This window comes from Oncorhynchus kisutch, linkage group LG10, assembly GCF_002021735.2.
Source record: "Oncorhynchus kisutch isolate 150728-3 linkage group LG10, Okis_V2, whole genome shotgun sequence".
Lineage (NCBI taxonomy): Eukaryota > Metazoa > Chordata > Actinopteri > Salmoniformes > Salmonidae > Oncorhynchus > Oncorhynchus kisutch.
In genome coordinates this window covers 49,188,683-49,212,542 of record NC_034183.2, presented here as the reverse complement: position 1 = coordinate 49,212,542, position 23,860 = coordinate 49,188,683, and the positions used below count along the sequence as shown (strand labels likewise).

Genomic DNA, 23,860 nt, shown 5'->3' with positions numbered 1-23,860 from the left:
CCCCACTCGCAGAGGTCTTTCTGTCCTTCTACATGATAAGACTAACCTTCCTAACCTACATACACTGGTTCCACAGCAGATGCTCATCCCAGTTCTTCTCTGTTCCAGGTCCTCAATTGTGACAATATCATCCCACTGCCGTCAGAACCACTGAGTTATCTTGCTTCATCTCCTGTCCGGAAACAATCTAGGTTTCCCCCACTTATAAATCATTAACTAATCATTAGTGTTCAATGCAATTCATTATGAGACTTGTGATATAAATCCATACTTCACATTTTAACTAGGCTATAAACTGTTGTTCAGTCCCCCAATCATTAGCCAATCTGATCAGCATCTACTAAGATACATTGTCTTTTCAGGTCTTTGTAAAGGCAGATGCAGCCAATAAGTCTTATATTTACTGACATTCACATTTTGGGGGAGTACAAGGCAGTCAAATAGAGCACATGTTTAAAGTAGTTTATTCTATCATTTGAAATATCCTTAAAATGAATAGCACATATATACATGAAGACATTATCCCCAAAGACAGTACACATTTTAAATTAAGACCAACGCACTTGCAAAATGAGAACATAATATTTTGACCTGGCTGTGCAGAGGACACATTTTAAGTTACACGTATCCATACACTATGCCTTAGAAAAAATGATCAGAACTTTAGGAAAGGCATTTCAACTCCTTGATATGGGGCAATATTTTCTGAATGTGGCATTGAGATTTTTGCCTTTCCCAACTGTACGTTAAGAAGCACATCAAGAAACATTGTATACATACACACAGAAATCAATGTGAAATTCCCCAAACACACGTTTGGATATTTGTGTGATTAATTCTAGGGGATCACATGCATCCAAATATTGAAACTGGGCATCATCATACCTTGTATTAATGTGGTCAGTGAGAACCAACCTGTGTTAGCCTTGTCCCAGATCAGTTTGTGCTCTTTCCAACTCCATTACGGTCATTGTCAAGCCAAACATGTTTGGCACGATGAATGACAAGTAGTTGGCATGATGGCACAAACAGACTGGCACCTGTGGATGATTATCATATTTTAGCACATTTGTTTCTAGAAGTATTTGATGATGAATCACATCAAAAGAACTGCACATTGAATCTTGTTGACAGGTTGGATGAACCACTGGCTTTTCACATCGTTGTCAATGAGAGGCACTTCTAAAACAAACATGGTTAAATATGTCTCTTATATTTATTTATCTGTGATCGAGACATCGGTCATTGCTAGATCAATGAAACTCGCCGGGCCATAGCCATGGTTGGAACACCTTGGACGTCCCAATGCCTCAGAGAAAAAGGGAGAAATGTGCTTGTCCTCAAGCCTCTCCCATACATTTACTCACGGACCAATCAGCAGAGAGGAACCAAAGAGTTATAGGCTATAACACAAGTGTTTATTCAGGGTAAAGCTGATTTAAAAAAAAAACATTTAAAAAACTAAACATTAAGACATGAACGTCCATGAACGTTTGTTGTTTATTTTCTTCCGTGGGCATGAACGCAGTGCTCCAAACCTAAGAGAAAATTATGTCTTTCAATGATGAGGGGCAGGACATTCAAAATCAGCACTGATGGGGCGATGTGGTGCTGATGTGGTATTCTAGGAAAAACAAACCAAAAAATAAAAAAAACATCCACACATGGCTGCATGGGACCTGACGATAATGATAAGCCAGTGAGGACTAAGGCATGACAGGAGAAGGACGAGGATGGTGGGAGTTGGGGGTAGAAGAAAACAAAACCAAGAAATAGCAGATGAAAATTTTTTTTTTAAACAATCGGAGGTACTGTATTAGCAGCAGTTTGTTTTCCTTTTTTTCCTCTTCCTCTTTAACACTGGAGTCCAGAGGTTGGCTCCAGGTTGGCATGGTTTTTAAGTCCAAAGGAGGGGTCTGTGTGAAGGGGTAGGGTCTGGGGGGGGGGTTACAGGACCTCATCGCTCTCAGCGGTGTGGAGCTGCGTGTCATCTGCGTCGGTCATACTGCTCTCCTGCGACTCCTCCACCTCAGCTGCTGGGGACAAGGTGGAGGTCAGAGGTCAAAGCATGGCTCCTGACAGTGACTTTTCAGCTTCCTTCTTGAAGTAACAGACAGAAGCCTGACCATATTTGCATTCTCGCCCTAAAATATGAACTTTAGTGGTAGGCCACACCTTTCTGGAGTGTTTCACATATACTATTCAAATTCGGAAGAATATTAACTCAAAATGACTTAATACTAGTACTCAATGTTTAATTTTAAGGCTGTCAAATACTTTGCATTCATAAATGATCATGTAGCGCATAACAAATGTACAGGTAATTTGCTGTCATTAAAAGGGAACTAAATGGTCATAGCTATGCGTCAGTCTGTTATGGCAGTCACAGTGGTTGTACCTGAGTCATAGGGGTAGTCCTCAGTGACAGGCTCCTCATCATCAGGGAGGTACCTCTTGTCTATGGCCTCTTTGATCTGATTGTTGGCTCCTTTGGGATCCAGGTCCATGGCCCAGGAGAAGTTCATCAATGCCAAGTGTGTCTGGCCCAGCTTCTTATACACCTGAGGGGAGCAATAGGGAGGAAAGCATATGATTAGAGCAGGACACACCATCCATATGAATACATTCGTAAACTGTCTCAACTTACCCATACACATAGACTCGGTACCGGTACCCCTTGTATATAGCCTCGTTATTGTGTTACCATCTCTCCTTTAACACATTTCTTACTTTTTTTAAAACCCTGCATTGTTTGGTTAAGGGCTTGCAAGTAAGCATTTCACAGTAATACCTGTTGTATTCGGCACAAGTGACATTACATTTGATGTCAAAAACATCTCATAGCTATTTAGTGCATTGCACAAAGTCAGACGTATGATATTTGAGAGGTGAGTGTAAAGTGGTCTATTATTGAGTATGAATATCAAAGTGACAGTAAATTCTTCACTTATAGTCGACTCCTTTCCTTGTAATCCCCACAAAGAAAATAAAGTTTACGTTTGCTTACCTTTCCTATTAAAAAGTAAACAAGGGACTCTTTGGGCACTATTTGTTTCAGCTCTTCAAGCTCTTGTAGAGCCGCCTGAAAAGGGAACACACAAAAACCTTTTCTTGGACTTAACCAGTAGAAAATGCAGTGAATAATGATATTAATATGGAAGAAGAGGAATTGTGCTGAAAAGTAGGTTAGTCAGTGTTCGCTTGTGAAATGCCATATGGACCTACCTTGTACTTTTCATTAGCGAAGAGGATGGAGGCCCTGTGGAATTTGCATAGAGGGTTCTTGGGGTCTATGTTGATCGCTCTATTCAGGGTTTCCAAAGCATGGTCAGACTTCTTCAGTGCATGCTGAACCTGTGTGGAAACAGGCAACATGGAGCAAGATAGTGTGCCATAAAGAACATCGGAAATATGACTCAAGTATCAAATGTAAAACACTACAGGCTTTGAAAATAGTAACAATAATAATACATATGATTTTGTATTATTTGTATTAAGTGAGCTGAAAGAGAGTGTAGCGGGCCACTCACCACTCCGATGTGGCAGAGGAGCACAGAGCTCTGAGGGTTGATGCTAAGTGCCTTCTTGAAGTGAATCTCTGCCAGGTTGAATTTCTCCTGCTTATAGTAGATCATCCCCAAGCCATACCTGGAGATGGAGGGACGAAGAGAAAACAAAATAAAAAGGTGAGGTAAGTGTCTCCCATAATCATAAATGATTCAATATCATCAAAATATGAGGTTTTAGCTTTAATTCCTTCGAGACCTAAGATTAAGGTAATACAGTGTTGTGTTCAGGAATACCTAAAGCGCGACCAATTCAAGACCGGATCGAGTCCGAGTCAAGACCAGAGGGGGTCCGAGACAGAGTCAAGACCAGAAAAAAATGTGAGTCTAATTCAAGACCATGATTGTAATTGTCAAATCATCACCATTAAGAGGTCAAAATGTCCCGTATTTTGGGGTACATATTTCAGAACATATGGATTCTTTAGACATTCAGAATAGTGAAAAAATGCATGCTGAGGAAAAATTGAGCCACTACAAATTATTACTAACACAAACACAGTGGGGGACAACGGGCCTTCTACACCTTCAGAGAAGGCTAAGGATTTATAAAATAATTATAATAATATTTTCAATGGTGTTCTGATTTAAATCGCTTCAGTTTTTGTTGTAAAGAAAAGGGTTAACACTGCCGAGAAAAAAAAAGATCCAACCAGGATTTCTCTTTGCTGGTCTCTGAGGAGATAAATGTAGCTAACTTAGTCAGCTATTGGCTAGGCCATCAGAAGCTAGATAAATGCATCTGCCATTCAACTGTAATAGGGCAAAATTTGGAGTGACAGTAAAATCAACCAATCACATTGACTTAATGAGGTGGGCCCGTTTTTACAAAAACATATAGAAACTGCCATTTTTTTAAAGGCCAACAGCAATAGCAAGCAGTAGATTTCCCACGGTCTAGCTAGCTAGCTTTTGTTGTCTAGTTTGCAGCGGCTGCAGCAGGTGTTATATAAGAGGATGTTGTTGTTAATTTGTTAGCTTCTCCCTTTTCAAGAATAACTTAAAACAAGTTACGTTTCAAATAATCATTCTCTGGTGAGTGGAACCGTTTATTGCAGCGCACTTGCTGTTAGCCAACTCTTTGAAAATAACTTGTTTTTTTATTTACTTATTTACAACTGCGACCTGGCCAAGATAAAGCAAAGCAGTGCGACAAACAAGAATTACACATGGAATAAACAAACATACAGTCAATAACACAATAGAAAAAAAGTCTATGTACAGTGTGTGCAAGGGAGGCAAGGCAACAAATAGGCTATAGTGGCAAAATAATTATAATTTAGCAATTAAACACAAGAGTGATGTGTGTGCAGAAGATGAATTTGCAAGTAGAGATACTGGGGTGCAAAGGAGCAAAATAATAAAATAAGTAACCGTATGGGGATGGGCTATTTAGAAATGGGCTATGTACAGGTGCAGTGATCTGTGAGCTGCTCTGACAGCTGGTGCTTAAAGTTAGAGAAGGAGATAGCTGGAGTCTCCAGCTAAGTGATTTTTGCAATTCGTTCCAGTCATTGGCAGCAGAGAACTGTAAGGAGAGGCGGCCAAAGGCGGAATTGGCATTGGGGGTGACCAGTGAAATATACCTGCTGGAGCGCGTGCTATGGGTGGATGCTGCTATGGTGACCAGCAGTGAGCTGAGATAAGGCGGGGCTTTACCTAGCAAAGATTTATAGATGACTTGGAGCCAGTGGGTTTGGCGACGAATATGTAGCGAGGGCCAGCCAACGAGAGCATACAGGTCACAGTGGTGTGTAGTATATGGGGCTTTGGTGACAAAACGGATGGCACTGTGATAGACTGCATCCAATTTGCTGAGTAGAGTGTTGGAGGCCATTTTGTAAATGACATCGCCAAAGACAAGGATCGGCAGGATAGTCAGTTTTACGAGGGTAAGGATGCTTTGTTGCGAAAAAGGAAGCCAATTCTAGATTTAATTTTGGATTGGAGATGCTTAATGTGAGTCTGGAAGGAGAGTTTATAGTCTAACCAGACACCTAGGCATTTGTAGTTGTCCACATATTCTAAGTCAGAACCGTCCAGAGTAGTGATGCTGGATGGGCGGGCAGGTGCGGGCAGCAATCGGTTGACGAGCATGCATTTAGTTCTACTTGCATTTAAGAGCAGTTGGAGGCCACGGAAGGAGAGCGTGTGAAACAGTGTTGCATTTAAAGTGGAACTTACAGCATTTTAGCAATATGAAATCTTATACAAATCTGTTCATATACACACCAGGAAGAATGACACTTAAAAAAAACTATTCTGACAATAAATTATTAGAATGTTTGGGAATTACGCATACTAAAGGCATTTGTGAAAATTATATAGCAATATAAAGTGGGAAAGCGGCCGTGCATTTAGACAGACCGGTGCGCTATAGCCAAATCAGAACTACAGTAGACCTTTATACAAACAAGCCATTTGCCACATGGGCCTGCAATCCTTCACTTTGAACTGGACTGTGTTTACAGGCAGTTGTAACAGAGCAATTTTAGATCATTAGAACACATTCGCCAAAAGCCACAAAATACACCTGAATGGATTTCTGCAAATATGTAAAACATCACGGTCATAACGTGGCATTTGGGAACTTTACATTTTTATTGATCAAACAACCTGAAAAGGTAGGCTCTCTCTACCTCAGTTATGCACATCAACAAGAACAACTACTGCTAGCCAGAGCAAGATAAAAATCTAACGACGGAACATTAGATAAACACTCTCAAACTTTTTCAGCTAAACAATGGGGAATTGTGCCCTCGTCCTTCTGCACCTTGCCTGCCAATGCATGCCAATGCATGCTTGTACCAACCAAGCACCTAAGCACACCTCACTGACCATTTGACTCGACGTAGCAGAGCTGATTACGTGTTATCTAGAGTGTTCTTGACTAACTATTAGAGGTCGACCGATTATGATTTTTCAACGCCGATACCGATTATTGGAGGACCAAAAATGCCGATACCGATTAATCGGCCGGTTAAAATAAAATGTATTTGTAATAATAACAATTACAACAATACTGAATTAACACTTATTTTAACTTAATATCAATAAAATCTATTTAGCCTCAAGTAGATAATGAAACATGTTCAATTTGGTTTAAATAATGCAAAAACAAAGTGTTGGAGAAGAACGTAAAAGTGCAATATGTGCCATGTAAGAAAGCTAACGTTTCAGTTCCTTGCTCAGAACATGTGAAAGCTGGTGGTTCCTTTTAACGTGAGTCTTCAACATTCCCAGGTAAGAAGTTTTAGGTTGTAGTTATTATTGGAATTATAGGACTATTTCCCTCTATACCATTTGTATTTCATTAACCTTTGACTATTGGATGTTCTTATAGTCACTTTAGTATTGCCAGTGTAACAGTATAGCTTCCGTCCCTCTCCTCGCTCCTCCCTGGGCTCGAACCAGCAACACAACAACAACAGCCACCACATCGAAGCAGCTTTACCCATGCAGAGCAAGGGAAACAACCACCCCAAGGCTCAGAGCGAGTGAAGTTTGAAACGTTATTAGCGCTAACTAGCCAGCCATTTCACTTCGGTCACACCAGCCTCATCTCGGGAGTTGATAGGTTTGAAGTCATAAACAGCGCAATGTTTGACGCACAACGAAGGGCTGCTGGCAAAACTCACGAAAGTGCTGTTTGAATTAATGTTTACGCGCCTGCTTCAGTCTACCACCGCTCAGTCAGATACTTAGATACTTGTATGCTCAGTCAGATTATATGCAACACAGGACACGCTAGATAATATCTAGTAATATCATCAACCATGTGTAGTTAACTAGTGATTATGATTGATTGTTTTTTGTAAGATAAGTTTAATGCTAGCTAGCAACTTACCTTGGCTTACTGCATTTGCGTAACAGGCAGTCTCCTTGTGGAGTGCAACGAGAGAGAGGCAGGTCGTTATTGCGTTGGACTAGTTAACTGTAAGGTTGCAAGATTGTATCCCCCGAGCTGACAAGGTGAAAATCTGTCTTTCTGCCCCTGAACGAGGCAGTTAACCCACCGTTCCTAGGCCGTCATTTAAAATAAGAATGTGTTCTTAACTGACTTGCCTAGTTAAATAAAGATGAAATAAAAAGGTGTAATTTTTATTAATTTGTAATATCTGCGCCCAAAAATACAGATTGTTATGAAAACTTGAAATCGGCCCTAATTAATCGGCCATTCCGATTAATCGGTCGACCTCTACTAACTATGACCTTGTTTTGCCTACGTTTACTGACACCGTTCATATTCATCAGGTGTTGTGCGTTCGTAAATTCAGTTCCGCGCTCTGGCACACTCAGACGAGAGTGCTCTGAAATCGGAGTAGAAAGCTAGGGTGAATTTGAAAATGCAAGAGATATGCTAAGTCGTTCAAGTTCTTGCTAGCTAACCAAAAGACACCTGCATCTCTAGCTTTGTATAGCCACAAAAAAACGATAGGAGGGAAAAAAAATGTCACTCAACCCTCCGATGGCATGACATCCTGCTAGCTAGCTAACTAGTTAGCTAGTGTTCGGCTCCATGTTTTTAGCTTGCTACATAAATAGATACGCTAGCCTATTAGCCACGTTATGAGTGACTTGTGATCCTTGCTGGTTTGATTATATTGACATTCCCAACCTTAGTTACATTCATCCGTTTTCATATTGATTCATTGAAACAATGCATCCCAAATGGAGGAGGCAACCAATGTACCAGGCCAGCTGTGATTTACAGCCTGATAAATATTTTTGGGATTATCAAGAATTGCATTGGTGAATTATATGAATCATGCATTGAACTGTATCCAACTATTCTGCCAACAATGCCTTATTTGACTTGACGTAAACTATAAAAAAATGTAAAACCTCTTATACAGTTGGTTTTGAAGCATAAACTGGGAATTTGATATTTTTGACTGATATGATTGTTTCATATCTGCAATGTAGTTAAAACATGAAATGTTTTTTTGCAATGGGAAGTAGTTGTACATTCTGATTGAGAAATGCTTAATGGTTGTGTTTTTGTATTCTTATGATTGGGATCTACTGGCTTATTATGTCCACGGTTATAGACTGCGTATCCTTTAACATCATGCTGTGTGACTGCTGTCTTTCCATCGGCCCTATGCAGTGTTGTAGTGGTGCCTGGAGAAGTCAGTATACTCCAATTTTGACAAAACGTTCCCAAATGGCCCACCCGGTGAAGGAAAGGCTCCCTGTGTGAATAATCCTGTTTTCCTATAATAGGCCTCTGACAACCCAGGCTCATCCATGTCTACGCCCCCGATGCAAACAATTGTGCATCACAAATAGTCAACTAACAAACACTTCAGACTAAAATGTTCAATACCTGGTTTGCATACCCATTGTTGCCTTAGCATTTACTACAATAGAGAAATCATGCAAAAAGTAGCCTACACAATCGCAAAGCACGTGAAATATATTCACAGGTGCGCCGCACACCAAATTTCAGAGGAATATCATCTGCAGGCAGCAAGAGTGTGAAGCTGTCAACTGCTTTTGGCATGGAGTAGCTCACAGAAGAATGATATTGGTAGCCGGTAGTGTAGGACAGACGTTTCAACATATCTACTGTACTTATATTACCACTACACTACTTTGATACCCATCAGTAGGGATTAAGTAGTGAGTATAAGCAATTCCCACTTAAAAACAACTGGGTATAGGGTTTAAACCTGCCTATACCTTCCACTACACCACTGGCCCTTTGTGTGTACAAAAAGTGCTATAATAATACAGTTGCTGTCCTTTCAGAATCACGAACCTGTCACACACTGAAGGCCTATAGGTTCGCCACTGCTCAAACATGTCTATAATAGATATAAAGGCTGTTAAGATATTAATGTTGGCCTGGCGAAGCGGTTTTATGCGCTGGCTGAACGGAAGCTGATAATTATGAGTGTTTTACTCTGCTGGTCTTTGGAAGAAATTACAGGTCCTCACTGTCCGAGACAAGATCAAGTACAAATGTATCGGACACAAGAACTCAACATGTGGTCTCGAGACCAGACTGGAGTACTACGACATGGAGGGAATAAAATAACATAGTATGGTAATATAATAAACATAAGGGAATTTTCATCTATTACGATTGTAATTCAGATTTTGTCACATCCACTATCACTCCAAGGTTGTCCACTAACTCACCAGGCATTGTAGTGGCGTGTGTTAACTCTGATGGCGTTACGGAAGCAGGCCAGAGCCTTCTCCAGCTCCTCTGTGAGGACAAACTCATGGCCTAGCAGCGTGTAGGCGTAGGCAAAGCCCGGGTTCACCTGGATGGCACGCTGGAAGAACTTAATGGCTATGTCATGCTCCCTCTGCAGACTGAAACAGTTACCAGCCACGCACCATGCCTAAGACAAAAAGAGAGTGTTGGGGAGGAGGGAGGGAATATAAGGAGAGAAAAGGGTATGAGTAATGATAGAAATAGGAGCAAAAGGAACAAAATTAGAATCACTTGTTAGCATTTCCCAATGGAAAAGTCTCAATTGAACATACTTTTTAGTCCAGGACTAGACATGTGGATACGGTACATGCAACGGTTTTTCCCAGTGTGTTAGTTAACTATGTACCTCTGGTGAATTCTTGTCCATGTCGGTGAGGTCTTTGGACAACGCCGACAGGGCCACGTCCTTCTGCAAGTGCCACAGGGTGGTGGAGTAAATCTCCATGCCCTCCACCCGGTAGCTCTCGATGCGCCGCACCTCCGAGAAGATCCTCTCCGCCTGCAGGAAGGGGAAAGGAGGCAAAGAGTGAGAAGTTTCTAATTGAGCCATTGAGAAGTGGCAAAAGCCACCATACACAGCCATCGACCACTCTTTGCATCCAATTGACAATCTTAACCCTGTGAAATTGTATTAAGGACAGGAGGACATCTAGCTTCAGATGCCCACAATCCGTTTTAGGTATAATAAGAATGGCGCCGAAGGAGATGGCTGCCGTTTTACGATCCCGTAGCCAATTGTGCATGTTTTGTTTTGCGTCATTTGTAACTTATTTTGTACATAATGTTTTTGCCACCGTGTCTTATGACCGAAAAGAGATTCTAGATATCAGGACAGCGATTACTCACCCCGTACTGGAGGAATATTTTTTCTTCAACGAGTTGGACGGGAAGGATTTACTTCAGACGCCCGACAAAGCCCTCGTCCCAGTCATTTGCAGGAGAAAGAGACGGAGGTATCAAGGACGAAGGTCCGGGTGCCTTGTAAGGATCCGTCGCCGAGAGGGTAATCTACCTTTACCATCAGTCCTATTAGCCAACGTACAATCAATCGATAATAAAATAGACGAACTACAATCACGTATATCCTACCAACGGGACATTAAAAACTAATATCTTATGTTTCACCGAGTAGTGGCTGAACAATGACATAAATAACATACAGCGGGTGGGTTTTAAGCTTTTTCGGCAGGATAGAACAGCGGCCTCTGGTAAAATAGGGGTGGCAGTCTGTCTATTTGTAAACAGCTGGTGCACGAAATCTAAGGAAGTCTCGAGGTTTTGCTCGCCTGAGGTAGAGCATCTCATAAGCTGTAGACCACACTATTTACCAAGAGAGTTTTCATCTGTATTTTTCGTAGCTGTCTATATACCACCACAAACCAATGCTGGCACTAAAACCACACTCAATGAGCTGTATCCAGCCATAAGCAAACAGGAAAATGTTCATCCAGAGACGGCGCTCCTAGTGGCCGGAGACTTTAATGCAGGGAAACTTAAATCCGTTTTGCCTCATTTCTACCAGCATGTTAAAATGTGCAACCAGAGGGGATTTATTTTTATAACTCTACACCACCTTTACTCCACCCACAGAGACACGTACAAAGCTCTCCCTTGCCCCCCACTTGACAAATCTGCCCATAATTCTATCCTGATTCCTGCTTACAAGCAAAAACTAAAGCAGGAAGCACCAGTGACTTGGGCAATAAGAAAGTGGTCAGATGAAGCAGATGCTAAGCTACAGAACTGTTTTGCTAGCACAAACTGGAATATGTTCTGGGATTTTCCGATGGCATTGAAGAGTACACCACATCAGTCAATGCATCGATGACATCGTCCTCACAGAAACTGTACCCTACCAAAATGCCATGGATTAAAGTGAAACATCCACACTGAGCTAACGGGTAGAGCTTCCGCTTTGGGACGCTAACCCGGAAGCTTATAAGAAATCCCGCTATGCCCTACAACGAAACATCAAAGAGGCAAAGCGTCAATACAGGACTAAGAAAGGCTTCTTGACAGCTTCTACCCCCAAGCCATAAGACTCCTGAACAGCTAATCAAAGGGCTACCCAGACCCCTCTTTTATGCTGCTGCTGCTCTCTGTTATTATCTATGCATAGTCACTAACTCTACCTACATGTACATATTACCTCGACTAACTGGTGCCCCCACACATTGACTCTGTACCGGTACCCGCTGAATATAGCCTCGCTATTGTTATTTTACTGCTGCTGTTTAATTATTTGTTACATATATTTTTTTTTTTTAATTTAAAATTTTTATTTAACACTTTTTCTTAACTTGCATGTAAGCATTTCACTGTAAAGGTTGTTGTAATCGGCGCACGTGACAAATAAAATGTGGTTTGATTTGAAAAGGTGAACCTAGCAAAAGAGGGTCCTCCCTTACCTGCATGTATTCGGCCAGCTCAAAGTGGGCCCTGCCGATCTGTCCCAGGACCCACCCTGTGTTGTAGTGATGGGAGGGTAGCTGGCTCAGGATGCTGATGGCCTCTTTACAGTTGTAAGAGGAGAGGGCCAGGTACCCCCGGCCGATGTCTCGCATCAGCGACATCAGGCCATCTGGAACAGAGTGGAAAGAGGGGTTGGAGATGGACTTGTGATGGCATCTTTGTAAGGACATTGTTCCATTGTGTTTGTGTTAGTCTTAGCTAAAGTATGACAAGGTGGCTAAGACTATAGAAATGTATTACAATTATAACAAACTCAAAAAGTCAAAACTACTGCATTACTTTCACATAATTTGTTTAATGGCAGTGTATCCCTACGTCTCAGCTCAACATCTTGATATGGTCAGGTAAAGACGAATCATTGAATTGAAAGTCAATGTCTGAGAATTCATCCTAACAGTGTCCCAACTCACCTGCAGCAGCCTTCTGCAGACTGAAGGCCTGGAACTGAGGAGTGCCCATACTGACTTTCCCCTCTGTCATGGACGAGTCCAGCTTGAGGATCTCAATGCTCTCGTTCAGGTTGGATGGGGTGATGCCTCCCTTGCCCGTTTTTGACTTGGTCTTCCGGTTGGGGATTTTGGTGGGGAACTTCATTTTCAGCTTCTTGCTGTTCTCCTGTTGAGGAATGCATGTTTGTTTGTGTTTAGCATCTCAAAGACCTCTGCAAACGTCAAATACATGTCTGCCCCCCTCGCTTTTGACATTTAGTACTAACAGAGTACAAGGAAAAAATTACATCTTTGTCAAGTATCTCACCAGCACAGCGCCAGTCTGTTTTGTGCCAAACTCTATTCTATATAGAACAAAATAATACATAACTGCAATCTCTGTTCATAAATATCATTACACTACTTAAATGCTAGACCTGAAAGCGAACTGATGTTTTTGTTTTCCTGGTTAAAAAGATGCACCACAAATCCTACTGTTCTTCTCAATCCCAGTATTTGGTTATTTGTTTAAAGGAAAAATCCACTCAAACTATATTTTGGTATTTGTTTCATTAGTCCACTGTTGATAATACCATAATGTTTTGAATATCAGCAGTCAAGTTTTCAAGATATTGGAAAGTGCCACTTGTCAGATCATCATGATGCATTTTGAAATGTAAAAAAAAAAGGCAAATTCCCAAAGGAGTCTTTGCTACTTTACCTTGGCAGTAGAGCTGGCACTGGTGAAGAGTCTGGAGCTCCGTCTGGGCTGCACGTTGGGGGGAGCAGCGATGGTGGGGCTCAGCACTTGAGGCGTAGTACTACAGTAGGCACAGAAAAACAGCAGAACAATGGTCATCAGGTCTTCATACTTAGACAACCATAAGCACAGAGAACACTAACGCCATGAGTGACATTTCACGTTTAAAGCACATGACTTAAAACAAGTATGGATCACAATTTCATAACATTTACACAATTTCACCTTGCATGAATTCTCACTGAAAATGAACCAGTATTGTGAGTACAGCAGTCCTTTTTGGCAACATCTCTGCATTTCCATCCTGTAAAAATGGGTCCATATGGGCCTTGTAATGAGCACATACCTGGTCTGTGGGGGGGCAGTGGTCTGAGTCTGGTTGAAGGGGATAGGGATGACCTCCCTGCTGTTACCACTCTGTGCAAACACTGACTTCGTCCCCACCTGACTGATTCTCGCTACAGACTGGAGAGAGAAGTGGGAACAAACTGTTCAGAAAATGTGCAACAAAACATCTGACCGCCTTCATTGTTCAATCCATCACTGAAATTAAAAGGAATCTCCTCTGAAGTTGATATGTTTTCTATTCAGATTGCATAGATCCATTTTTATACACAGTAGGTTGCTCTTCGATCAACACTCCAAATAGGAGAGCCACATAAGTTGTTGTCTTCATTACAGCGATGACGAGTGCATACCTTCTTTGGTGGGACTCCGGGAGGGGGCGGCTCCATCCCCGAGCCACTGTGAGAGTAGTTCTGAAGATACAAGGGTTCCCCTGGGCTGGGCTCCAGGGGCAAGATTCCAAAACTGGGAATAAGATCAAATGGATTCTCAGTATAAAAATATACATTGTTGACTTATTCAGCTCTGTATAATTTAGCCCATCATCCACAAGTCCCCATGGACGCCATTTACATCCAGTTACAGTACCAGAGAAGCCTGTAACAGGTAGAAAAGACCACACAGAACAAAGCCGTCGTAGAGGACAAAGGCTGGAAAGCAGTAATCAAGAAGTCCTCTGAAGCCAGTTATCATTACAGTCTCCCTAATTACAGACTAGTGGACAATGGAGCTGGATGATGAGTAAATGAGAGACCAGTATGTACTGCAGCCAGGTGCACAATGTCAAATTATAGCCTAGACAATGTTACTTGACTACAATTTTCAAAGCCATGGACAAATTACTAGCTGTGTCTGGTCAAAATATGCATTTTTAATCGATGGGTAAAATAACATTAATTGGGCATGTACTCATCTAAGAAAACTAATGCTGCAAAACGCACGTCTCTATCATAATCCATTCCAAAAAGTTATTGGCATTTTCACCCTTGTAGGTTGGCCAAAATTAAGGTGACTAAATCAATGGAGGCCAGATAAGTGGTTAAAATACAAGAAAATAGCATTGCGTCAGCTAGGCTGGATGCTGTGAGAATGAAGGCAAACTGAAAGACACCACTGAAAGACTTAGAACATTAATAATCATATTTGTCTTGGTAAAATGTATTTTATATCATAAGTGAAATTTCATCAAAGCGCCTTTCCCCCCCACTCTGAGCAGAGTGGGTGGACACCCTACATAATGACACTGTAAACGTAGTCGAAGAAGGAAACGCGTGGGAGTGCCTCAACACAAAGGGAATACACGTCACTCAAAATACTGTGCCACACGACACGTATGAGCAGATTGACACAGGCATGCGTCATCTATCCACTTATGATAAAAACAGCCCAACGCAAGTAATAGAGCCTCTACTGAGAAACATCTCATATGTGAGTGTACAGGGTGAGACCACAGGTACCTGGGTGTGAGGGGGCTGAGTGCTGCCGGTCCTCCTAGTAGACTGCGCCCACTCTTGGGTTTGTTATGCACTTGTTTGGATAGCAGGGAGCCGCCTGTCCCCAGAGTCCCTACGGTGTCCGGGGAGATGACGGACGAGTCGATGTAGGACATGGCGGAGTCTGTGTTCAGAGACGAGTACTTGGAGTTGGAAGACTCCAGGTTCAGTCTGTTTAATTCCTACAGGGGAGGGAAAGGGAACGAGACAAGGGTTGTCAGTTCTTCTGTGCATATTTGGTGAGACAGGTTATTGGAGGGGGATTTAATTGGCTCATCGCGCTCTCGCGATTCCTTGTGGCAGGCCGGGCGCCTGCTGGCTGTCCTCGGTCCTCAGGTGAGCGGTGCTTCCTCCGACACATTGGTGTGGCTGGCTTCCGGGTTAAGTGGGCGGAAGACACATGACTCGACCTTTGCCTCCCGAGCCCGTTGGGGAGTTGCAGCGACAAGACAAGATCGAAATTGGAGAGAAACACACACACTACATACAAATAAGAATTGGAGGTCCACAACAATGCTTAAACATCAGGAGACATTGTAGAATAATAATAAAAACATCAAAACCATGAAATAACACATATTGAATCATGTAGTAACCAAAAACATGTTCAACAAATCAAAATACACTGCTCAAAAAAATAAAGGGAACACTAAAATAACACATACTAGATCTGAATGAATGAAATATTCTTATTAAATACTTTTTTCTTTACATAGTTGAATGTGCTGACAACAAAATCACACAAATTATCAATGGAAATCAAATGTATCAACCCATGGAGGTCTGGATTTGGAGTCACACTCAAAATTAAAGTGGAAAACCACACTACAGGCTGATCCAACTTTGATGTAATGTCCTTAAAACAAGTCAAAATGAGGCTCAGTAGTGTGTGTGGCTTCCACGTGGCTGTATGACCTCCCTACAACGCCTGGGCATGCTCCTGATGAGGTGGCGGATGGTCTCCTGAGGGATGTTCTCCCAGACCTGGACTAAAGCATCCACCAACTCCTGGACAGTCTGTGGTGCAACGTGGCGTTGGTGGATGGAGCGAGACATGATGTCCCAGATGTGCTCAATTGGAGTCAGGTCTGGGGAACGGGCGGGCAAGTCCATAGCATCAATGCCTTCCTCTTGCAGGAACTGCTGACACACTCCAGCCACATGTCTAGCATTGTCTTGCATTAGGAGGAACCCAAGGCCAACCGCACCAGCATATGGTCTCACAAGGGGTCTGAGGATCTCATCTCGGTACCTAATGGCAGTCAGGCTACCTCTGGCGAGCACATGGAGGGCTGTGCGGCCCCCAAAGAAATGCCACCCCACACCATGACTGACCCACCGCCAAACCGGTCATGCTGGAGGATGTTGCAGGCAGCAGTACGTTCTCCACGGCGTCTCCAGACTCTGTCACGTCTGTCACGTGCTCAGTGTGAACCTGCTTTCATCTGTGAAGAGCACAGGGCACCAGTGGAGAATTTGCCAATCTTGGTGTTCTCTGGCAAATGCCAAACGTCCTGCACAGTGTTGGGCTGTAAGCACAACCCCCACCTGTAGATGTCGGGCCCTCATACCACCCTCATGGAGTCTGTTTCTGACCGTTTGAGCAGACACATGCAAATTTGTGGCCTGCTGGAGGTCATTTTGCAGGGCTCTGGCAGTGCTCCTCCTTGCACAAAGGCGGAAGTAGCGGTCCTGCTGCTGGGTTGTTGCCCTCCTACGGCCTCCTCCACGTCTCTTGATGTACTGGCCTGTCTCCTGGTAGCGCCTCCATGCTCTGGACACTACTCTGACAGACACAGCAAACCTTCTTGCCACAGCTCGCAGTGATGTGCAATCCTGGATGAGCTGCACTACCTGAGCCACTTGTGTGGGTTGTAGACTCCGTCTCATGCTACCACTAGAGTGAAAGCACCACCAGCATTCAAAAGTGACCAAAACATCAGCCAGGAAGCATAGGAACTGAGAAGTGGTCTGTGGATACCCCCTGCAGAACCACTCCTTTATTGGGGGTGTCTTGCTACTTGCCTATAATTTCCACCTGTTGTCTTTCCCATTTGCATAACAGCATGTGCAATTTATTGTCAATCAGTGTTGCTTCCTAAGTGGACAGTTTGATTTCACAGAAGTGTGATTGACTTGGAATTACATTGTGTTGTTTAAGTGTTCCCTTTATTTTTTTGAGCAGTGTATATTTTAGATTCTTCAAACTAGTCACCCTTTGCCTTGTTGACAGCTTTGCACACTCGACATTCTCTCAACCAGCTTCGACTGGAATGCTCTTGGAGTTCCCACATATGCTGAGCACTTGTTGGCTGCTTTTCCTTTACTGTGCAGTCCAACTCATCCCAATTGGGTTGAGGTCAGGTGATTATGGGGGCCAGGTCATCTGATGCAGCACTCCATCACTCTCCTTCTTGGTCAAATTGCCCTTACACAGCCTGATGGTGTGTTTTGAGTCATTGTCCTGTTGAAATGAAATGATAGTCCCACTATGCGTATCGCTGCAGAATGCTGTGGTTGCCATGCTGGTTAAGTGTGCCTTGAATTCTAAAATCACTGAGTGTCATCAGCAAAGCACCCCCACACCTCCTTTTCCATGCTTCACGGTGGGAACCACACAAGCGGAGATCATCCATTCACCTACTCTGCGTCTCACAAAAACATGGCGGTTGGAACCAAAAATCTCAAATTTTGACTCATCAGACCAAAAGGACAGATTTCCACCGGTCTAATGTCCATTGCTCGTGTTTCTTGGTCCAAGCAAGTCTCTTCTTTTTATTGGTGTCCTTTAGTAGTGGTTTCTTTGCAGCAATTCGACCATGAAGGCCTGATTCACGCAGTTTCCTCTGAACAGTTGATGTTGAGATGTGTTACTTGAAAATGTGAAGCATTTGTTTGAGCTGCAATTTATGAGGCTGGTAACTCTAATGAACTTCTCCTCTGCAGAAGAGGTAACTCAGGGTCTTCCTTTCCTGTGGTGGTCCTCATGAGTCAGTTTCATCATAGAGCTTGATGGTTTTTGCAAATGCACCTGAGAAACTTTTAACGTTCATAATTTTCTGGATTGACTTACAACTGAAATGCATTCCAGGTGACTACCTCATGAAGCTGGCTGAGAGAATGCCAAAAGTGTGCAATGCTGTCAAGGCAAAGGGTGGAAGAATCTCAAAATCTATTTTGATTTGTTGAACAATTTTTTGGTTACTACATGTCTTCACTATTATTCTACAATGTTGAAAATAGTACAAATAAAAGAAAAACCCTTGAATGAGTAGGTGTCCAAATTTGACAGGTCCCCATAAGAATAGGTTTACCGTTACACCCAGAGTGTTCACAGATCACATTCTTCCACAGTCCCAACCCCTGACCAAACACCAGATCAAACACTCATCTTGGTACCATGCCATCATTGTAAAGAGAGCTAAACCTGGCTGTAGAAAAATATTGATGACAGGAATACTGGGTTTAAATGGACTGAGGGAGGGAGAGTCGAAGGGACGTACTAAGGTGTCCTGGGGCGTCTCCATGAGCACCGTGTCCACCTGGCGGTGGGGAATGTTGTGGCTTGGCGTGTGGGCGGGGCTGATGGGGAGCAGGGAAGGGGCTCCACTCCCACCGCTGAAGCACTGCAGGGACGTCAGTCTGAAGATCTGCTCCGGGTCCGGACGATCGCCTGACAACAAAGATACAGGTTAATATAATCAGCAGGGGAAGGGAATAGAGAGTGGATTTGAGCCTGAGCACTGGTCAGGGAATTAGATTTGGTTCTGCCATCATGCATGGGATTAGGACCCATGTAAATGTCCCTTTTTTGTCTTACTATGACAAATGAATCAAACTCTATCGTTCATGCAAATACATATTCTATCATCTTCACATGCATTATATAACTAACTACCTCCCCACCCTAGCAGATTGACTGACTCACCGATCTGACAGAGGGACTCAAAGGGAGACCACAGGAAAGGATTCATACTCAGGCTCTTCTGATAACATTCTGAACCTTTGGCCAGACGATCCGTTTTGCTGCACAGACAGGAGAAAAATGATTCTCGATATTGACTGATGCATATGGGTGACAGGCACGCACGTGCAATCACACAACAAAACACATTGCACCTGGTCACGTTAATCTAAATTAGAACATTCCAGCTAAAATCTTTGCCAGAATTAGATTAGAATTGAGGTACAGAAACAATGTATAAGAGGACGCAACCACCCACTGGGCATTTATGGTTCTATTACAGTTTCACATGTTAGATACCAGACCAATTACTTTTGCTTAACTGCTACATTGGTTTTCTTGACATCACACAGTAATAATGCAACAGCACTGTGAAATATACCAGAATACCACATTGTTGTTTAGAGTCTGATTTCTGAGATGGTTACACTTTAGAAATTGAGACAACAGCATTTTGATTGTGATTCATGCATGTCTAAATTGTAACATGATGTTCATGACTAAGTGATAAATGCTCAGACATTCTAGCCCACTGGCTGAGCTTACATCATGTTCTAAATACGGCTCTGTAGAAAGGGACACATCCTCTGCTTAGGAGGCTGCTGCAGCCCCTTGCTGCATTCAAATAGTCCATTTGAATTGGCCACGGTAACATCCAAATATCATTAACAGACATGCCTCCTCTCCAATTCATTAGCAACACCATGGGAAGCTGAATAAACAAAGTTTTCTTTGGGATACAATAAACGTGTCCATCTCAACAAACAAACAAGGCACTGCTACGCCCAACCCTCTTCACTAGGGTACAACGTCTATCACTCAGTTGCATAGTAAAACATTAGGTATTGCTATGTGATTGCTAGCACACAACAACTCTCAACATTCTCAGGCAATTCTTTAGATTATTAACCAATGAAGCAATGAACATGGTTATCCTACCAATAGATTTGCCCCAACAGGGATAATGTGAAACAGGCAGAGTCTCCAAACTCTGTGACGATGTCCTCCTGGCTCTTTTGTTTGTTCAGGACCCCCCCTGTCAGGATCTGCTCTCCTTCTGCAAGCCTGGGAAAAGAGGACCGGAACACTGATGTGAGCATACTGGGGTCAAAGAGGAGGGGAGCTATCCAGGCCTCTTGTCCTCGGACTGGCCCTCTTTAATCCTTGTTTGAGGAAATATTGTAGTCAATTCTTGCATGACAGAAGAGCAAGACCCTAAATCCATTTGGCTGCAGTATGCAGCATGGCCAAGAAAATAATATGTTGGCACACTGGATTCAAAGCATGCACAATATCATAGCTATGAGGTCTAAAACGTCAGAAACAAAATAACATCCTTACTTGCTCAGTTCTACACAGCACTTGGCGAGGAGGTATTTGCATTGTGGCGTTGTGCAGCTGTGCCCCTTGAGAAGGCGGTATGCTTTGTAGGCCTTTCCCGAACGATAGTAGCATGTGGCTAACAGAAAGAGGGCCTCCTCCGAATGCACTGTGAGGAGGATAAGAGATGCATCCAAATAACGCATAATTTAACATACATACAGATACATACCCTGACACACACAATCTCATTCCCAGATGACTAGGAGTTATACATATAAATGCTATTCATTTGGCTTTGACATTTTCAGACATGCACTGACAGCATTAGATTCCTTTTGGCATGTGTGACAGCATTAGATTCCTTTTGGCATGTGACGAATGTTCATACTTGATGTGTTATTTTGATCGACTCACATCTACGCCATAGCCTAATAGTCCACTGCAGTGTTGTGCGTTCCACATTAAAGCAACAGCAGTCGACAGGCTATTCTATAAGAAATGACAATGTCTTTGAAAACCTGTTTTGCATGTGTCAGTCAGGCCCCACAAGCCACCATCATGTCAAAACCTTTTAGGAGTATCTGTATGGATTAAAGAATTCAGATGGAACTGTACAGTTGTCAGCACAGTAAGCTGGAACTTGAGGTGCTCAAGTGTGCTGCCGCATGGACAGGATCTTCTCAAGACAAGATGGATAGATTTCATTACCTTCAGCATAGAGTCTCTCAGCCAGGAACACGGCATCTCGGTAGGCATAGTGGTTTAGTGCATGCCAAACAGCAGCCTAGACACGGGGAGACAAACAAACACATAATGCCATGTCTCCCATTTCCCCTATCTGCATCTCTACATATTGTCACATAGCCTACTGTGATTGTCTGATCTGGTGGTGGCCTAATCAGTCAATAAGCACATGCGTTGATAACATTCGTTGAATACAAAGCTTGCAGCTTATTATAGCAGACTATTCCATATTATGGCTGGCTGTTAGCTAGATGGCTATGAAATGTTGACACGGCAAACAACCATATGCTAGCTACATTCGACTGGCAGGCAATGCTAGTGGGGGGAAAAAATGTCTAGTTCTGGCGATATCCAGTTTTTCGTGGCAAGTGTCAAACATTTAGCTAACGTTATTTCATCGTTCGAAATCAATACCAACATTGTGGCCATAGGATAACTTAGCAATGTAACTAACTATGTTAGTTGCGGTAACGTTACTTGGCTAGGTCAGATCTGATTATTTAAGGTTACGTTAGCTGGCAAGTGGCTAACGTTAGCTGCATCAAATGTCCAACAAACGCTATGTCAATGCAGGCAGCAGTTATCCATGTAGCTAGCTAGCATTGAGTAGTTAGCGAACTAACGTTAGCCAGTGGTTTTCAATATTTTCAATTCAGCTGTCAAATGACCATTTACTATACAACCTGAAATAACTGTTACACCTTGGATGACATGTTAGCGAACTTACTAGTATCTAACTTGGCTTAACGACTTTAGCGTTAGCTAAGTTATGCTGCAGAGAAAGAACGACATTGGAATAATGTTAAACATCAATCTGATCAGCTGTAACGTTTATCTCACTAACTTATTTCATTTAGATAACGTTATCTGGAAAAACTCACTTTACTGTCATAGTTTAAGTTAGTAATTAGCTAACGTTAGCAAGTTATGTTAGTCTAACCATCTAATAGAGTTTGCCAGTAGCTAACTAGTTTGCAAAAAATTAACAAGATAATTCAAAACAAATCTTGCATAACTAACGTTAACTCACTAACGTTAACGTAGATAGTTAGCTAAATATGGCTAATGACTGAGCACCTACTTCAGTTAAGTTACCTGGCATCTACCGCCCTCTAATTTCGGATACCTGGCTGACAGTGGCAGTTCGAAAGAGTACCCCCTGTGTAGTATCGTTATATATTGAATAACAGGCACTAGTTTTTGACAACGAACCGATTTTGACAACGAAGCAACGATTCGGGGAATGCTAGCTGGCTAGGCCAAACATTTGTTTTCAGGCCTCGGTGTAGCAGTAGTGGATCTTTCTGGTAGGGAGGGAACAGTGCAAGCCACAATACATCCCTCTTGTCCTGCATGTGACAGTTTTCTTCTTGGTATAGCAAACTGCTTCGTTACCTGAACAGGTTCCTGCAGCACCGTCATTCCGTTGTCAGGCTCCTTCTCTCGTCCACTGTTTTGTGTTTCCCTCTTTCTTCAGTTCCTTTCTTAGTTCAGTATCCAGGCCAGAAGTAGTTCTGAAGATTTGAACACAACGACCGTTACCGAGCATGCCGAAAGCTCCCGAAAATACCCGAAACAGATGCGAAAGTATCAGCTTACGAATAGAATCGAAAACAAGCGTACATAACCGAAACAGTCGTTAGCCGAAATAGAAACTCATTTTTATAGCTGTGCCATTGCAACCTTGTGTCAGATCATTTCGTATTATTCTGTAAGTAAAACCGAGACACTACTTCTAGTATGATATGTTACGTTTCATATGGTATGTATTAATTTGTGATGTCCATCATCCATTTTGTATGTTATGTTAAGAAATGAAAATCCTGCAATATGTCACAAATTGTACATTTGTAAATGTATGATATGTTATGCATTCCAATTTGTTGTTGCTAACGTTAGCTAGCCTAGGGGTTGGAGTTAAGAGTTAGCTAAAAATGTTAGCTAACATGCTAAGTAGTTGCAAAGTAGCTAAAAAGTAATTGTGAAGTTGCTAAAATTATAAAGTTGTCCATGATGAGATTCGGTCACACAACCTCAAATCAAATGTTATTTGTCACATACACGTGTTTAGCAGATGTTAATGTGGGTGTAGCGAAATGCTTGTACCTTTTGGGTTGCTAGACATTCACGTTACCAAACACACTCCTTTCATTTTTGCCTTAACAGGGCTTGACATGAACTTTTTTTAGCCACTTGTATGTAGGACAGATTTTTTACTTGTCTGAATGATCAATTCAAAAAAGTTCTGGCCAAAAAGGTAACTGAAAATTGTGTTGTATGATGCAAGGGACCACTTCACAAAATAACCTTCATTGTTATCACTGGTATTGATAATGGAAGGCTTCTGGTCTATGATACTATGTATTATATGTTCTGCTTGAGCAAGGCATCGAAATCAATACCAACAGTAGAGAATTATTTATTTCAGCTTTTATTTCTTTCATCACATTCCCAGTCAGAAGTTCACATACACTCAATTAGTATTTGCTAGCATTGCCTTTAAATTGTTTAACTTGGGTCAAACGTTTCAGGTAGC

General features: G+C 42.4%; 1 protein-coding gene across 2 annotated transcripts; it reads right to left on the bottom strand.

The window, feature by feature from the left end:
- Positions 1-447: 447 nt before the first annotated feature.
- LOC109898294 (cell division cycle protein 27 homolog) lies at positions 448-22,966 on the bottom strand. Of its 2 annotated transcripts, none has more exons than XM_020493214.2 (19): positions 22,720-22,966; positions 21,289-21,364; positions 20,599-20,746; positions 20,197-20,322; positions 19,222-19,319; positions 18,797-18,966; positions 15,258-15,475; positions 14,154-14,265; positions 13,802-13,920; positions 13,417-13,516; positions 12,678-12,882; positions 12,204-12,376; positions 10,142-10,294; positions 9,714-9,922; positions 3,531-3,648; positions 3,226-3,354; positions 3,008-3,082; positions 2,399-2,561; positions 448-2,036 (listed from the first exon to the last, which is right to left on the bottom strand). In XM_020493214.2, the coding sequence occupies exons 1-19, from the start codon at positions 22,744-22,746 to the stop codon at positions 1,948-1,950; spliced, it is 2,508 nt and encodes an 835-aa protein (XP_020348803.1). In that variant the 5' UTR covers positions 22,747-22,966; the 3' UTR covers positions 448-1,947. The 2 variants fall into 2 exon arrangements, with proteins under 2 accessions (XP_020348803.1, XP_020348804.1); XM_020493215.2 differs by having other exon boundaries at positions 448-2,033; positions 22,720-22,964.
- Between the last annotated feature and the right edge of the window lie 894 nt (positions 22,967-23,860).

Coding starts and splice junctions, on each gene's coding strand:
- LOC109898294 (XM_020493214.2), bottom strand. CDS start 22,746: ATGACGGTGCTGCAGGAACCTGTTCAG. Junction 19,320..20,196: donor CTGTTGGGGCAAATCTATTG/GTAGGATAACCA, acceptor CTGTCTGTGCAG/CAAAACGGATCGTCTGGCCA. Junction 12,377..12,677: donor TCTGCAGAAGGCTGCTGCAG/GTGAGTTGGGAC, acceptor ACTCTGTTCCAG/ATGGCCTGATGTCGCTGATG.